This window comes from Aspergillus oryzae, chromosome 3 (assembly GCF_000184455.2).
Source record: "Aspergillus oryzae RIB40 DNA, chromosome 3".
NCBI classification, from domain to species: domain Eukaryota; kingdom Fungi; phylum Ascomycota; class Eurotiomycetes; order Eurotiales; family Aspergillaceae; genus Aspergillus; species Aspergillus oryzae.
In genome coordinates, this window is record NC_036437.1 from 3,935,713 (window position 1) to 3,953,420 (window position 17,708).

The 17,708-nt window shown below is 47.3% G+C and overlaps 6 protein-coding genes across 6 annotated transcripts; 4 read left to right on the top strand and 2 right to left on the bottom strand.

Moving 5' to 3' along the window:
• Positions 1–6: 6 nt before the first annotated feature.
• Positions 7–1,916, bottom strand: AO090026000420 (uncharacterized protein; the record flags this gene model as incomplete). Its single annotated transcript, XM_023236071.1, has 4 exons — positions 7–129; positions 291–1,472; positions 1,624–1,828; positions 1,861–1,916. 4 exons carry the CDS (start codon positions 1,914–1,916, stop codon positions 7–9), a joined length of 1,566 nt encoding a protein of 521 aa, XP_023091029.1.
• Positions 1,917–3,354: 1,438 nt separating this feature from the next.
• AO090026000419 (basic helix-loop-helix domain-containing protein) lies at positions 3,355–4,752 on the top strand (the record flags this gene model as incomplete). The annotated part of the gene is made up of 1 exon (XM_023236072.1): positions 3,355–4,752. One exon carries the CDS (start codon positions 3,355–3,357, stop codon positions 4,750–4,752), a length of 1,398 nt encoding a protein of 465 aa, XP_023091028.1.
• Positions 4,753–7,623: 2,871 nt separating this feature from the next.
• acuM (gluconeogenesis transcription factor RDS2) lies at positions 7,624–11,379 on the top strand (the record flags this gene model as incomplete). Its single annotated transcript, XM_023236073.1, has 6 exons — positions 7,624–7,756; positions 7,874–7,896; positions 8,181–8,334; positions 8,531–9,288; positions 9,351–9,547; positions 11,331–11,379. 6 exons carry the CDS (start codon positions 7,624–7,626, stop codon positions 11,377–11,379), a joined length of 1,314 nt encoding a protein of 437 aa, XP_023091027.1.
• A 579-nt stretch (positions 11,380–11,958) lies between these two features.
• On the bottom strand, positions 11,959–13,717 carry AO090026000416 (uncharacterized protein; the record flags this gene model as incomplete). Its single annotated transcript, XM_023236074.1, has 7 exons — positions 11,959–12,091; positions 12,352–12,543; positions 12,642–12,700; positions 12,843–12,892; positions 13,070–13,120; positions 13,422–13,550; positions 13,639–13,717. The coding sequence occupies 7 exons, from the start codon at positions 13,715–13,717 to the stop codon at positions 11,959–11,961; spliced, it is 693 nt and encodes a 230-aa protein (XP_023091026.1).
• Positions 13,718–14,522: 805 nt separating this feature from the next.
• AO090026000415 (uncharacterized protein) lies at positions 14,523–15,197 on the top strand (the record flags this gene model as incomplete). Its single annotated transcript, XM_001821819.3, has 1 exon — positions 14,523–15,197. One exon carries the CDS (start codon positions 14,523–14,525, stop codon positions 15,195–15,197), a length of 675 nt encoding a protein of 224 aa, XP_001821871.3.
• A 1,329-nt stretch (positions 15,198–16,526) lies between these two features.
• On the top strand, positions 16,527–17,693 carry AO090026000414 (sodium:calcium antiporter; the record flags this gene model as incomplete). Its single annotated transcript, XM_001821818.1, has 2 exons — positions 16,527–16,694; positions 16,770–17,693. 2 exons carry the CDS (start codon positions 16,527–16,529, stop codon positions 17,691–17,693), a joined length of 1,092 nt encoding a protein of 363 aa, XP_001821870.1.
• Between the last annotated feature and the right edge of the window lie 15 nt (positions 17,694–17,708).

Here is a 17,708-nt window from a genome sequence, read left to right on the forward strand (position 1 = left end):
CGTTCATTACTTCAGGACGCTCGTTGCAATCCTGCCAAAAACGCCTCTTACCATGCCAGGTCGCTCTTGAAGACAAGTGAGAAGAAGGGCAGCGCTTACAGCAAAAGTAATGCGCTCTCGATATTGGTACTAAAGACCGATTAGCATTCATTAAGTTCTGCGATTACACAAGGTACGACAGGAAACCAGATCGCAATGATATTATTGCAACACAAGACGAGGTGTCACACGGGAATTGGGGGATTGGGAAAGATGTAGACAAGCAATCAAACGGAAAGCGTGAACCATACCTGCTTATCGTAGAACCTTGGAAGCACGGTTGCGGCAGCTCTAGGTGCCACAAACAATGCTAATTCCTGCCGTTTCGATGGGCTTTCTACAAGGATACTCCAGCCGCACATCAAACATCCAGCTCCAACGCAAAGCCCGGAGTCCCACATCATAGGGGTTACCACATCTCGTGGGAATATCTTTGGTCCGATTCTGGTTCTGGCGAGGCAGACGGAATAGTAAAAAATACTCACAAATGAAGCGAGGAATGCAGATGAGCGTAAGGCATCAGATACAGCCCGACGGAGCGACAATACCGACTTCAATCTCCGGAGACGAAAGACAATTTGTAAAGGTATATAAGTAGCACAGGCAAACCCAAACGTTCGAGCGAACCGAGATACGGCATGTTTTTCACAGTTAGGGCCACAGCTCATGTGTACCATTTCGCAGGGGATAGGAATTGTTTTGGAGGGATCTCCCCATTCTATAGGCCAGCCGTAGTCCTTGCACATGGACTCGAGTAGAGGCGCTTGTCCTGTGTCTTTCCCATACACGAAGACCCCTCTCCTGGCTCGCCGAAGTGCTTCAATCAACCGGGAATCCACCTTGGCTACCTCACCAATCCATTTCCCGTAGGACTTTGGCAACCTTTCGGGGAGGTAAAACCATGCCCACATCACGACTGCTGCACTAGCGGCAAATACGCCTGAATCCGCAAGCTTTGGTGCCAGAGATTCTGCCCGACTCCAGCGACCCCGAGCGCTCCGCCATCGTCTCCATCGGGCCCATATGATGCAGGCTACGAGATCCATTGCTCGAGTAAAACTAAAAAGCGTCAGATCCATCGTCCTACCCGAAAACTGAGGTCTATTAGGTATTGTGTTCGGGCATCCTTGCTGCTCCCCAGTGGCTTCGTTGTTTCCAATGTGAGCGAGCGTCCTTTCATCGCCTTGCAGCCTTATGGGCTTTCGATTCAGCAGTCCAAAGCCCAGCCAAGCGGAAAGGAAAGCACAGACAAGTCGAGATAAACGCAAAAACTTGGCGGATCCTGATTGACTACATTTGAAGCCAAGTCTTTGGCTTAAGAGCTCAGCCAGCCGAAAAATGACCAGGGGAAACACGGTTGAACCCCCAACAAGAGAAGCACAGAATGTGGGGAAGCTCTCTAATCGTATTGCACTCGTCAGTGCACGAATTAGCTATAATCCAAGTATTAGTCTAGAGCTTTTATCAGTCGTGTACTTGGCAAGTAAATCACAAGGGGTAAAAGTCACAGATGGGTCAAGGACAAATGATGGATGATCAAGAAACATTCCACAAAGGTATGTATCGACCAATGGAACGACCTACCACTCTGCGCTTCTGTTGATAGTTCGAGTCATTCCTCCAAACTTGCCGTAAAGACGATATAACCCTCGGAGTGGTGGAGGACAAATAACCAATGATATACGCACGCAAAATGCTGTGAGGATACACAAGCAGCAGTCCAGTCAGCAATCTCAGCAGCACCCCAGAAAATGTAACGTGTACCAGCGTTCTAGATCGCATGCGACGCCTAAACGGCATCACAGTTAAGGTAATACGTACGGTTTTAGCAGTTGATTTATATTTCGGCCTTTGCCCGTGAGGCCTGTAGAATCCATGGTGTTCAAAGCTCCATTCAATGGCAATGTTTCATGGCCACTTCTCGGTAGAAGATGGTATCACACCATATAATATGAACCTAAACTATATAGGGGCGTCAGGGATTCTTCCTAGCTATGTATAGCCGATCCTTGTACATAACGCGAGACACACCTTTCGGACGCGGTGTACCTACTCCTTACGGAGAACTTAACATGGATCGCTTGGTCAATCCAGATCTCTTTGAGGCAACAATAATCGACGGAGACCATGTAAATTGGACGAGATTACGGAATACAAAATGGGAAAACTAGCACAAACACCTGCTGTGGCAGCAGTTCGAATAATTCCTACCTGATAGCGGTCTATTGGCAGCGTTGGTGTGACCTAGCGTGGAGCCGTGCAACGTAATCTTGAACCTCGGTCCTTGAGGACCTCCAAAGCACTTCTGTTAAGGCTGGTGGTTCAGGGGTTAGACTAAACCCTTGGTGGCCGATCCTCCATCTGTCAGCCGCAAAATTGGGTGGTACGTGAGTCGTCCCGCGGGATAAACCCCGTGGGCCTCCGGGCCGTACGGAGCACTTGGTTGTGGGCCGAAGAAAAACGGAACGAGGAAAAGAGGAGTTCGATGGATGAACAATATTTAATAAAACAAAGAAGTAGTATATACAAACTATTTTCCGAGTAAGAATGTGAGAATAAGAGGGGTCTGCAAGGTGTTATACTGGCCTGAGTTATGGACCAGGAGGAAGGGGGGAAAGAGGGAAAGAGACAGCAGAGTAGCAGACAGCAGACAATTCAATGCAGGACATGGATTTGCCAGACCCTCTTCTAGCGGGATTGGGAAATAGGACCGAGCGTCACAATACCCCGGTATTACGGAAAGTCTAACGTCCCTGATGGACGACAGTGGGGTATTTTTGGTATGGTTTTTACGTCACGCGACCTTTTCTTTCTGTTCGAGCGCGAGATTTTTTGCATGTGATCGAGTCGAAAAGACCGACGGTTTCCATTCCAATGTTACTGCAGCTCTCTCCACCATCGCATATCCCCAGACTACTAACTAACTCTTTTTTCCCTCTTTCCCATATGATATCAATGCGGGGGCCTTTCTTCTACCAGGCCAACCTTGTCCTCGTCTAATGCTGTTGCTCTGTCTTGTGTTCGATTAATACCTACACTCAAGTGTCAACTCATCTATCTGCGGTTCGGTTCTCCCCAAAAAAGGCCCTGCTCGTACGTCAAGGACAAGACGAGCCCCGTGGACTCCACTTCTCTGTACTCTTATATGACCCCGGATTTTGAGGGTACAAGTCCAGACCATTGGCCGATCAAGGCATGCTCACGTTGCCCTCTCGACGTCGCTCTCAATAATAGAGTAGCGACACAAGCGAAAACCATTACCCCTCCACACTCTACACTGTCGCTCCTTTCTCTTTCTCTCCGTTCCTCATTAAAATGAATATGAACGCTCCTCAGGCTCGCAGTGGACGGGATAGCCCTCAACCGGGACCATTTGGCTGTATGTATAGTCGAAGTTTGACACAAATACCTCAGTCTGATCGCATTTACCTTGCAGATTCCTTTCTTTCGCCCATGGATACTCCTTACGAACCTGCACCTGCGCCTCCTCCCGGGCCAGCTCTTCTTGATGATAATGAGTCTAATATGCTTGATAATTTTTTCACGACAATGAATTCCAACCATTTCACGAACGACTTCTGGCTCCAGGGCCAACAGAATAAGTCACTTGGGCCGCCAAATTTTGAATGGTCAGATGAACTACCTCCGACATTCGAAGGCTCCACCACCTCTCTCTCACAACCCTCACTTCCTCACCGCGGCCTAGATAAATCCGGAATGGATATTTTACCTAACCATTCGAATTCGGATATCTTCGCGGCTGCTTCCATGCTCTATCAAAACGGCATGAATGGGGCTGGACTTGTTGCTCCTTTTGCACATCACCCGTTCTCCTCTTTCTCAAATATGGACTACAATAATACCCATATGAATGGTCGAGTAAAACCCCATCAACCACAATCAGTGCCATCCAAGCAGTCGAACACGTTGACTGGTGCACGTGCACCGTTGGCTTATCACACGTCGGAAATGCTCTTTGATGTGCGAGATCCAATATCAGCAGAGCAACAAGCCACTGCCAAAGTACGGCCTCTTCATTGGGGGTCTGATGTCAGCTTTATGGACCAAGGATATGTGGCACCGCCTGATCAGCCGAACGTAGAAGAACAAACGCAGGAATTGCTTCGCCACCTCGAGTCTCTCGAGCCCCAAAGCAGTGCTGCCAATACTCGCGCACCTAGTCCGGAACGGATCACCGGCCACCACAGTGCTCATTGGACAGGACCGGATGCGACCGGGCCACTCAGTGATTTACGCAGGGAATACAGGGACAGCATGGAAGATCTATCGCAGCCTAAGAAACGGCAAAGGACCTTGATCAAGGAAGAAGAGGACGAGAACTCGGAAGATGACACGAAACCGAGGTCAAGAAGATCCAAGAGTACGAGCTATGGCAAGAATCGGCGGATGTCAACTGAGACCATCCGAAAATCGAAAGTTCAGCAAGGTGCCAAACCCGCAAGAGAGAATCTCACGGAGGAGCAAAAACGGAGTAATCACATTTTGTCTGAGCAAAAACGCAGAAACTTGATCAGGCAGGGATTTGACGATTTATGCACGCTTGTACCTGGGCTGAAGGGTGGAGGCTTCAGCAAAAGTGCCATGCTTACGCAAGCTGCAGACTGGCTGGAGGAGATACTACGTGGGAATGAAATTCTAAAGGCGCAGCTTGCCGACATGAAAGCCGTGAATGGCTTAGTTATGCCTCGATAACGCGTATGTTGGTTATGCGACCATGACATGTCCTTTCTTCTTTCTACCCTGTCGAAACACTTTTTCGAGCACTGGCACTTTTACAAGTTCTCTGAGATGGATCGATTAGCGAGCTAGGTGGTGTACATTGTGGACGTTTCATTCTCGGGGCTTTTATCTTCTGGCGATCATGATCTATCCCTAAGATATCTATGTGTTCTCTTTTCCTGCTGTTCCTTTAAAGCCTGTCTCGTTGCTGCTACGATGTGCTTCATGCCTTATAATACCCTTGATTGCTCAGGCCTAGGAGCCGAGCGTTATGTTCTCTGTCTTGTATGCATAATAGGAAACTGATATATATCCGGCTATAGAGAATGCAAGCCTTTGCATTTGGGCATGGGTATTAAATACGTATCTGTATGTAAAAGCTCTCCAAGTCATTAAGCCAAAACCAGATGTGTAAGAGGAACACAAGAGAAATACAATACAAGATGCAAGGTAAAATCGCCGAGGAGCATTGATGGTAGGAGACGTACCTGCAGCCGTCAGTGCCCCACGGGCGCCTAAACTAGTTTAGCGTCATTGTGTTTCTCTGGCATGTGACGCTGCGACAAGGATCAACAATCGCGTTGACGTCGATCCATCCACATTACTACGCACGACACCTTCTTACCTTTTTCTTGTATTCAATGTGAATCTTGCTCAAGGGCCTCTAGTTTCTCTACCAATCAAGCCGCAATGCCTCCGAAACGAAAGAGCTCCGGTGATGGACATGATCAAGACGACACGCGCAGGAAGCGATTTGCTTATCTGAAGCCCCAAGTTCGTCGGGTTGCTGAAAGAACGATCAAATCTAAATGGTCCACGCTACCAGAGCCAATGCAAGAAAAAGTTCGCGATATGTTTCGAGCTCTCGAGCGCCCGGTCATAGTGCGCCAGCAGAGTGAGCGAAAGCGCATTGAAGCGCAGGCGGCCGTTCAGGCCGTAGTGAAGAAGTATGCATGGCGAATATTCTTATGTTTTCTGATTATTTCTTCTGTTCTTGATAGAAAAATGACCTAACCTTCAAACCTTCCTCTCAAGTCTCGGAAAGCGCCTCCCTAGAATGCCATTCCCACCCGTAACGAAGGATTCGGTTTTCGAGTACGAGGCTGCACTGAAAGAACACGTACGAAGCGTCCTAAACTGCCTTCACAAACTAATACTGATACTCGACAGTGCTCCCTGGAGGCGAGCTTGGCTACCGTCACGGACAGCACTGATCTTTTGAAAGCCGAAATCGAAAAAGAAGAGGCATTACTTGCGAAGGAAACGAAGCAACTGCAGGAAATGGAGAAGAATGCTAAGCGGGCGGAAGCTGAACGGAAGAGGCAGCTGAAAAATGTAAGCCGACTGTGTTGCTGTGAAGCCGCGGAACTTGTTACTGATGATATTAAGGAACACCCCGTACTTCGACAGCTCAGCGTTCCTGGACAACAGAGTCAGGATCATACTCAATTCACACTCGCTGGCGCAAACGATTTGCAAACTACGTTTGATGAGGTAATCACGCGGCTTCCTTATTGCCAAGCTGTCACTAACGTGCTTTCTTTAGCTCGAAAACGACCCTGAGGTCGTGGACTTGTTAAAGCATCTGAATGGACATCTCAAATCCATGCAGAGCAATACAGCTCCTCTGGCAGGCCTAAGTGAGGCGATTACACGGTCTCAGACAGCCTTGAGTTTGATTTGCCGGCCTGAAGATTGAGGCATTTGAGCTTTAACCTGCATTAGGGTTTCATAAAACTTGATGTGGTATTACCTCAGCTACAGCTGAAAGCCAGCCTATCATTCAGTCGAACCTTCCGGTTTGTATTGCAGGTGCATGACTGCAACGGCTTGACCTAGGGGATAGACCCGTAAACAATGGGCTGATTCCTGGAAAAATCGTTTGAGTACTACATGTGATTGGCCTACTGTCTCTTTAGCCTTGCTATGTGAGCGTGCTATAAAAACGCCACCAACGGGGCACTTAAGATCCAGCCATCATACGGTGCGGGTCCTAAATATTCAAACAGAATATGTGGTTCGGTGGATGTTGGAAAGCCCCTTATTCTGATAGGGAGATTAGCTAGGGGACTGGTCTAGTCTAGATCATGGGAGTCAAATCTGGCGCACTATGACGAGGTGGCTGTGCGTCGGAGCATAGAATCGTACTTGTATGGAGCAACTCCAAATGTGGAGGGCCTGAGCATCTGTTTACATTAGAAGTGCTTTGCTCGTTTCCAGTGAATTTAGAACGATGAGCACGCTCGGATTCTGGAACAGTAGAAAGCATAATTGGCATATAGTTCAACCTGGAGGGTTATTTTCAAGTGTATAAGCCATTCAAGCCGAGGTAGTTGTTTCGCATATGGTCATGCCGAAATGCTGGTTGTTGAATATCAAGATTTAGGGTTCCGAGGAAGAGTTGGGGAGGAGATTTATGGTGTCAAGAGAATGCATCGGGACATCTTGGGACGTTTCCCGCAGTTGAAATGCGGAGGAGCTCGGGAAAAGATACAGCCCGCCCGGTTGGAAGTCCCGCACACCAGCGGGGAAACCTTGTGAGTCGATCGCAATCGCCGTTCGCGTGTATCATCATACCATACATACATACTTTCGCGCCGCGACAGTGACTCAAGGATTACTTTTCTACAATGCATTTGAGCTTTCTCTGTCTTTGAGCGTTAGTTGATGTCTGCAAGTTCCCACCGGACTCTTATCTGTGTCCCCCGATAGCGACAACGAAACAGCCGGACTCTGCGCAACCGCTTTTGCGCCCAGTGATCAATGACCGAGAAAAACGCTGCGCAAACGGGCACGAGACCCGAACAATCCGGCAATGGTACCTTAGGAAATCTGAAGAACAGTATGGCTGAAGGAGACGCACCCAAAAAGGACTCAACCGCCAAAGATAACTCGCGAAATTCTCCAGCGTCCAAAGGTGAAAACGCTGCTGCGGGGACTCACGCCAGCCCCAAGAAGCGTCGCAAGGTTAATCATGGTAAGCAAACAACCTCGCCATGCATTCGTACAAGGATAATGGCAGCGGATCCTCACACTCCCTTGCCGTTCCGCGGATATGAACTCTACGACGCTAATCCTGTTGCCACTCTTTTAGCATGCGTCTACTGTCGGCGATCGGTAAGCCTGTTCTCTTGACGCCCCTTTCAGCAATATTCGTCGTCTGTCCGGACGTCCAGTTGCTTCCCCCTTCGAAAAATCAAAGCAAGGAGTAAAAGAAAAAAACCCCTCGGAATCTATCTGCTGACGAAAGGGCAATTCTTCACGTGGTACAGCATATGACTTGCGATTCGGTACGACTTTTCCTGAACTTTACCATCACAGCTCACCCTTGTGAAACCCATTACGGTTGCCTTGAGAGTTGCTGACACTTGTTTTCTTTTCTTTTCCTTTGGAAAATAAAGGAGCGGCCGTGTACACGATGTATAAAGCGCAATATTGGCCACCTGTGCCATGACGAGCCTAGAGAACCTTCAAAGCGCGCTCGGAGTGAACACGAACACTCTGTAGGAGATGACGAAAGCGTGCAGAACAATGACTTTTCGAACGTCCTTCAAGGTATGACTGGTAATGTCGATGTCCAGGATGCTGCCGGTCAGCAAATCCTCCCTAACGGGATTCCATCGTCGTCTGTGCAGCACGGCAACCTCCCCTCTTCTTCAGGTCAAGCCCCCGGTGCAACTTCCCAGCCAGGTAAGTCTTGGAGTAAGTAAACGCATTTGTTAATGTTGTTGCTGATTTTCCCTTCAAAAAGTTCTCGGTTACAATGATTGGCTTGGTGGTCAAAGCCAATTTCAGGATATGCACACTTTCCATCCTTCGTATATGTTCAATGCTCCGGAGGTCACAAATGAGTACAACCTTCTTGGTGACTTCCTGAGTAACAGTCTCTTGGATGACGGATCTATGTTCCAGAATGATGATCTGCAGGGGATCTACTCTGACCCGACGTTGATCGGTTCGATGGCAACACTCGGTGGGGGACCTAACGCGGCGCTACTTCAGCAATCGCAACCGCCGCCTTTGACCCAGACCCAACCATCTCAGGGCGAATCAATCCAGGGTCCGATTAGTGGAGCGGTCAATGATAAAGCGCGGGAAACATATTACATGACGGCAGCAGATCCTTCCGGGTCTGACCCACCGGAAGAGCGAATGAACAAGCTCCTGAAGGCTAAATACGATGCTGGCCTTCTCAGGCCATTTAACTACGTAAAGGGCTACGCCAGGTTAAACCAATATATGGAAAAGAATCTGCAGCAAGCCTCGCGCCAGAAGATTCTCCGACAACTCGATAAATTCAGGCCAAAGTTCCGGGAGAGAATGCAGAGTCTGACGGATATCGAGCTTATCCTTGTGGAGATGTGGTTTGAACGGAGCTTGATGGAATACGATCGTGTCTTCGCTAGTATGGCGATTCCAGCTTGCTGCTGGAGGCGTACGGGTGAGATCTTTCGAGGCAATAAGGAGATGGCAGAATTGATCGGAGTTCCAATTGAAACTTTAAGAGATGTAAGTCTGGTGATGGTGGCATTGGTCTTAGAAGATTAAGCTGACATGTCCTCGTGTACTAGGGCAAGCTAGCCATTCACGAAATTATTGTGGAAGATCAGCTTGTGAGCTACTGGGAGAAATTTGGAGCAATTGCTTTTGATAATACACAAAAGGCAATGCTAACAAGCTGTACATTGAAAAGTCCTGACTCTAACGCTCCTGGCGATGGAATCCCTTGCTGCTTTTCATTCACAATACGGAGAGACCCGCACAATATGTAAGTGAATTATGCCGCTACAGTTTCCCTGTCTGACGTGCAATTTAGTCCGTCTCTTATTGTTGGAAATTTCCTGCCATCTCAACGAAAGAGTAAATGAATATATGCTTGTTTTCCTTGTCTCAATTTGCTATCGGCGTCAGGTTTTGGGGATTTGTTGATTTCAGATGGACATACTCGGCACATACGTCCACCTAGGTGCTTTAGCAGCTGAACGCGCTGAAATGTCATGCTCATCTCATGCATTTCGTTAAAATTGTACCATACTTCACTCTTTCTCCCTAACACTCATCACGGGAGCAAAAATGGGTTGGGGTTTGCTTGCCTGAATTTGATACCTGAATAACGTGATGGAATATGAACTAGTCTAATCATGTGGATGGCCTTCCGAAAAGGAACCTCTTCTGAAATTGTAGAGTGTAATGTAATCCAACAGACAAGAGTCACAGAACACTTCTTGCTATTAGCTTCCGGCTAGCAATAACCGTTTTTAGTAATATAGATATCTTATTTGACAGTCAGACGCGCAAGATCATCTCCTACAAGAACTAGACTGCCAACTTCGAGGGCATGGCAACGACATCAAGCAATTCTGAAGCCGAAGCCGAGACAGTATTAGGTGAGCGGCCTTAGAGTGCTTCTTTCATTTATTGGGCAATGCCTCAGCTCTTATACATTATATAGAACTCGCCAAAGAGCTCCTGCAACACCTGCAGAATGATACTCATGAGGGTGTGATCTCAGTTAGCGATGCATTTCACTCACTCGATGAACATCTTGGCCGCCTTCCTCTACCTTCAGCTCCTCCGATTGCTATCCGTCGCCAATTAGCCGCGCACGGGGCAAGGTTATGGAATATATCTGCCCAGATGGTATCGATTCTTGGAAACATTACTCATTGTAAAGGCATGTGAGTTCTGTCTACAATTTGCGGTATCGTCTGACTTTATAGTGAGCGCCATTGCGTTATTCATGCTTGATTGCGCTGCACCAAGTCACGGCTCAGGTATGTCAATATATGATGTGTCAATTCCGGCAGATTCTCACGAAAAGATCTAGGAAGCCAAAGAGTGCTGGAAACAGCATTGAAAACCGTGCAAAGTTGCACAGGTACTCCCCTGTCGTCGTATATTTGTCTTACAGCTAGATTTTGATTAATTGGGCTAGAAAACGGTTTTATCGAACTAAGTCAGAAGATCATCGAGGTGGTAGCTGTACGCTTGGATAGACTCGAGAGACCGATGGAAAGCGCGGATAAGGCACAGATAGTATCAGCTACGGCAGGGTATTACATGGCTCGAGTCCATTTGGTAAATACGCAAGCCCCAGGCGACTACATTCAGAGCTGACATGCTGAGATAAGGCTTGGCTGCAAGGGAGGCCCGATATAGCAGACCATTTATTTTCAAAGATACCGGCGATAGCTACTGCATATGGCCAGAAACGCGTTCTTGACTTATGCTACAAGATCGGAAGTTTTGCTCTCAATGACCGCCACTATGATAACGCAGCAAAGTGGTCGGAGAGGGCCTTGTCAGCTTGGGAACTTTACAACAGGAATATGGCCCAGTGCATTGGCAATGATGGACTGTCTATTTTACACGCATCTAGTAAGGTCCAGCCAGGTAGAGGCCCTCGTATTAAGGTTAACGTAGCGTAGTTCGAGCAAACCTTCAACTCCAAGATTCACTCGCTAAGGAGCGCTTACAAAAAGCCTTGAAGCTTATTGAAAAGGTTAGGAACCGAGAGTTACCTGAATCGTCAGTTTTGACCATGCTTATAGAGATGGCCCCATGAGTTTGCTGTCAAGGCGCTTCAGCTTGAGATTTTAAGCAAAGAAGGACACTGTAATGGCAGTGTGTATCTTCAAAGTGGGTAAACATGAGGTATAATATATGCTTTGATGCTTATGATGGGCTTCAAGTACTACGAGATATGCTCGATATACTGAATCCCAACGAGGCAGAGTTGAAAACGAATGTGACACCCCGTGCCCTTATGGCATAAGACTATCTAACAAAGACACAGATTAGTGTTTTATCTCCAAAAAACTCGGGATCACGAGTGAGTAACCGCTAATATATGCCGCTTCAGACTGATTGAAAGCAGGACCAGTTTCTATGTGCAAGGACTGCAGCAGCTTCTAGTGGGAAAGCTTGCTGCTTCCGATCAGCAAGAGTGGACTGAGCGGATATTCATTCTCTTGGTCTGGACGTTGACAAATAGTCGTCTCCCCATCCAGAACAGTATCGGTATTTTGTGTGATACGATGAAAAGGGTAGCTAAGTGCGGTCGAGGCCTCTTGAGTGAGGATGTAACAAATGCTTGCCTGATTGTAATGAATTCATGTGCTATGGGGCCCAAGGTACTGACACGGGTTACAGCTCATATGGAAATACATCGATGTAGTATCATCCGAAGGCAATCTCCACGTTGCAGAACACTGGTGCTCCTTCGTACTCGAAGAAGCGATGTTTCAACTTTCCTCGGAAAATAAAACGATATTTATCAGGTGAGTAATGGTTGATCTGACTCATCGGTGGTCTAACAGGGAGTAGAAAATATATAGCTTGTGCATCGGATAAATCAAATGTGTGCGCGGCGTACGAGTTGTTTGACAATATGGCAGATGAGTATAGGAAATGCCCTTCAGCGCTCTACTTGATATATAAAGCGGCGTTGAATAACAGAGACTTCAGTCAAGGTAGGCAGTTGATGTTTTCTGTATATACAGTGCCTAACTATGACAAGGGCACTTTTATCTCGATTCTCTCTGTCAGGTGGGTGCAACTGGCAGAACATACCTCTTGCCATGTGCAGCAGAAGCCCTTCGATCTGGGCAAACCTTGTTGGCAGCCGGATGTCTCCAGCACGTAATAGATAATCTAAATGATGGCTTCCTGGAAGCAAAGTACATTGCAAGTCTCTTCATAGCTGCAGGTTGTCTCTTCTCAGCACAATTAGGGAAAACGGGAAAGGTGAAAGAGGATGATGAGCTTTTAGCTCAGGTTATACGTGTATTCGAAGCAGGTACGTCCTGAATCAGAGCGCCACAGTACTTAATGCTTAGTATCTAACCTGGAAATTAGCACACAGAAATGAACAAAATACTGTGTTTTCGACTGTTGAACTTGAGTGGATTTCGCGGAGGAGCTACAACATCGCTGTGCAAGCACGCTCGTGTGATTACCGGCTAGTGGTACAGCTACTGGACCTGTCGATGCATGTATGTTAGTGCCACTTGCTTATGCTATTTGTGAATTTCTGACGTTGGGTTCCCAGTTCACAGACTTACAGAGGAAGACCATGACTTGCGAGAAGCAGTCCGGTCTTTGGCAACACTATCTACACTGCGACAGTATCAAGATTTTCAGCATCATAACAGAGGCTCGCAAGGAGGTAGAGCCCTTTTTGAAGGCTTGTTTGATTCTATTTACCAAGTAGTATTATTTAGAGGTTAATGGAAAGTAGCAACAACACTATGAAAATGTCCAAAAAATTGCCCAGCACTGCCGAACTTACATTCGGAGTCGACCACAAATTGAGAATACAAGGGAACAACACAGTGAATGGCTGAAAGAGTATCGAAGGATCTTGTCAATTGATCTCGAATGCGCTATATTCTTCAATCAGTGGGACAATGTGCCTTCCATAATTGGCGAGTCGAAAAGCATAATGGACGATGAACTCTGCTCTATATTTTTGGATTGTGTCCTCCGTTGCGCAGCTTCGGTAACATATATCATCAAGGCTGTCGAGGTATTTATTCATCAGAAATCAATTTTTCTTGAAAATCAGCTATGATACATGTGCTAACAGATTATACTTTTTTAAGAAAATTATATTTGTCCTCCGCACTACCGCATCCCCGTACCTAGAAGCCGCAGCAGCCCGGGCCGTTCTTCCACGCTACATCCATACTTTCTTCCAACTCTCCTTAGATGCACAAGAATACTACCTTGCTGAGTCGGCCATTGATCAGGCTTTGGATTTAGCTTGTGACCTATGTGGTACGGTCTTGCGTTACCCAAGCGATGAGATTCAGTGGATGGCAACGGTGGCATTTAATCGAGCGGTGGATCTCTACATACTTTCTGAAAGTGACGATTGCCGGCGATGGGCAGAGAAGGCCATCAAACTGGCCGATCTGGGTGAAAAGGACTGTGCCATGCTGGGAGATCTATTGAGAGAGAGGCTTCAGAAGTTGTCCTAAAACATTGTTTGTTCCGTGGACTAATCCTTCACCAATGTCGACTACTATAAGTACCCACGATGGACTTGATTCACTGGGATGTCTCGGTAAATATGAGGCTATGTGGACCAGAATAATGATAATATGGTTTTGCAATAGCTCGCCCAGGAAGATGACCAGCGCTATCCATGCTAGAAGCACATACGTCTGTGAAAATTGGTTCTCTGCGAGGACGTTTCTGTAGTACAGGTCTATCGGCTCCAAACCTTGTGTCTTCCCGGAGAATGATTTCCACTATTACACGGGCCCTAGACTTCTTAGCTTTTATCCATGTATTAAATGAATGATCTCCAGTCAACTTCCGACTTGCAGCGGATCTCATTCACGCCTACTGTGAAGCTCTTTGTCACTTAGATATGTCTCTGCCTTAAATCAAGATTCTGTTGCTCAGTCGCCCATTTCACTATCCAGTACCCTATTCCCTTTTCACTCCCCTTCCATTTTTAATTGTCTTCTTCCCCCCTCTTCCTTTCTTTCTTTCCTACTCATCCCATTTCCATTCCTTCCATCCTCAAACTCCAGTCATAATCATTGAGCTCGCTTTTCTATATTCCTGGAGTCAATTTTCTGTCAACGTCGGGCAACGCCTGCGTTTTTTGCTGCTACACTACGTCTGAGGTCCCTAAGAAGAGGATTTGCGCCTCAACAGATCTTGATATCGACATTGCCAGGTAAAAAGGCTACCAAAGACCCAAAGCCGGGCAGGGAGCTTCCCGATATGGCATGTATGACAGCAGCGGGGGATCTAAGGATTTACTTCTTGAATGTCGCCAGGTACGAGGCGCATTCGGCGGAGCATGCGCCAACTGCAAATCCATGGCCAGGAGGGGAGCTTTTACCCCAGAGCTTTTCAACAGAGGCCCGACTGTTGATGACTGGGCTTGTGAGATCCGTGAAAGAGGCGAGCTTTACAAAATCACATGGACTCACTGGGAAGTCGCTCGAGGCTCGTGTCATTCACGTTGGCAACAACCCGGGGTTTACCTTGCTCGGTCAAGGGCGAAATTGCTCTATGCCCTCGAATCGGGGAAATTAGGTCCAGAGGGAGAAGAAGTCAACATGTTGGCCAAGGTTCGTCGTTATATTGAGCTTTTACGAACCATGTCATTCCGTGATTTTCCGACTGAGGACAAAAGTAAGGCACTTCTAGCTTTCAAAAAGGCCTCCCAAAGGGCGATTCAAAACTCACAAGTACTTGTCTCCACGAATAATAATGTCGGTGACTGTATGATCGCTTCCAACTTTGGCCTGAACGCGCAGGGGATCATTGTTACCAGAGATGAAGACACTAAGGAGTGCGAAACCAGTGCGTGGATACCACTGACGGAGCTACTCCATGGAGATCGAGTTACGGAGTCATCAGTTGTGATGATGAGAAACAGCTTAGACCAACAGTGATCTCATTTCAAAACAAAATCAATACATTGAATTCGCTGAACAGATATCTATCCCGCACTCCTCACGCCTCATGAGGATGAACCACCCGGTGATTAGACTCACCGAACAATTCCGCTACCGCCCAGTATATGCTATTTGGTCAAATTGTAGAACGTATGGGCAGATGTTACAGAGCCACGAATCCACCAATGTCATAGTCAGTCCTCGGTTCCTTGACGCTAGGAGAGAGGTATACAGCCTTGACAGGAAAGAAGATATAGACCTGGGCAATATCGTTGTGAGTGTTGCCGCTCCTTCTGTTGAGAATGTCGAATTTGGTGCCTGGCCACCCGTCTAGCAAGTCTCGGTATGGATTCTAGTTGAAGGTTCAAGCTGTATCTTGATGATGTGCCAAAATTACGCTACAATGATGCTCATCGTCTGCATATGCGTCGCCTACTCATGGCGAACGAAAAGCACAGCAGATATCCCGCCAACAACGTTACTATCGTGACACCTTACCAAGCCCAAACAGGCTGTGCGTATCCGTCAGTCCATGCAGGGGAAGGAGTCAAAAGTCGTACTATACGACTGGTAATATCAAGCGCGGACGCCCTCTCTGATACGGGGTTCACTGTCGATGAGCGTCGAGCCACTATGGGGTTGACTAGAATGACAGATGTTATGATCAATTCGCTGCCGGAATCTGTCAGAATTCGTCTAAAAGCCGTCCCCTCGGGGCGGTACAATTATCTAGGGGAAAGGATCAACTTGAAGATGCTATACCTACGCGGGTTTATGTCGTGGGCGCAGAGTAAGAGTGATCTGCGCACGGTATTCTCGAGGGGACATGCAGTAGCTGTTCTTGCCTCGGCTTTTTGAATTTCTATTGGTAGCCTGCACACACGCGTGTCGGGTCTGGCTTTGGGTGTGGCGAAGCGATGAAGGAGGATGTAGGTATTGAAAAGATGGAAGGTTTTTCTAGCAGGATGGAGCTGAAAATGACGCGGATTGGTAACTGTGGTTTCCTTAAGGTGAAGAGGGACAACCACTACGTGGAAAGTTGGACTTTGCCGTAGAGTATCGGTCGATACAATTGCATCTTGTAACTCAATTGAACCAACCTGCAAGTATAGAATATATTTCTAGTCTACATACACAAGGAGAAATGTCTCACTGAAGCTACAATCTTGATCTTCACTCTCGCGATGCTGAGTCAGAACCTTTTCCTTACTAAATTAAATAGAATCAGATCCTTTCCTTCTACGGAATCCAACCAGGCAAATCTCGAACCCACCTCGTAGTCCCCTCAACCGCGACGACAGACGAAGAAAATAGGCTGCAGGCGCCATGGACTGGGATAAATTACTATTCAATGCAGCGGTGTTTGTTGCTGGAGTATTCATGCTGGATTATGGCGCTGATAAGTTCATTGACCACACCGTCATTATCGGCCAGCGTCTGGGAGTGTCCCAGACCCTTATTGCTGTACTGACTGCCGGTGCTGAATATGAGGAGGTATGTATATATATATATATATATACGGTGGGATATTCTTTTGTTCCTAAGTCCCTAACACTGTATTGGCTACAGCTTGCCGTAGTCGTTGCGGCAGTCCTGCAAAAGCAGTCGCCACTTGCACTAGGGAATGTGATGGGCTCCACCATCTCGAATATCCTAGGCGCCTTTTCCCTTGGCCTTTTACTCCACCCTGGGCCGATAGCTTTCGATCAGAGTGCCAAGGTATATACAGCGTTGCTTCTATCGATCACAACCGCTTTCTACATCCTGACTTACTTCAACATGTTGAACAAAATCACTGGTGGCGTACTAGTGGCCATCTTTCTAATGTATATCATATGTACTTGCTATGCAATTCATAAAGGAGCGATGGAACCTCCAGAAGCATCTGACAGCGACAGCGACAGCGATGATGATGCCAGCGATGATGAGCATTCTTATTCCACGTCCAGACCACAAGACAGTAGAGTGCAAGATGAGTCGGAAACATCTCCTCTTCTTACACATGAAGAGGCCCTTGTTGCTAAGAAGAGCGCTCCACGCTCACTTTTCTATCATATCTCCCAACTCGTCATGGGCCTGTTAACGCTCACCATCTCTGGTTATCTGTTGTCACGCAGTGCATCGGTAATTGCAGATTGTTTTCATCTCTCTGGGACTGTTGTCGGCCTCACAGTGGTGTCATTCGCTACTACGTTGCCGGAAAAGATGGTTGCCATCATCAGCGGCTCTCGTGGACACAGTGGCATTGTGGTAGCCAGCACAGCAGGAAGCAATATTTTCCTTCTTACTCTGTGCGCCGGTGTTATTGCTCTTGCTGGGCTCTCAGCGGATAAAAGTGACCACGTCCTGCTCTTCGAACTCCTTTTTACCTGGATCTCATCCGTGATGCTCTTTCTGGCGGTCTTTGTCCGCGCAGATCGTGCCGTAGGCGCTCTGTTCCTGGTGATGTATGTGGCTTTCTTGATCCTTGAGTTTACTGTGTATAGAAGATGAGTGTAACATATCGAA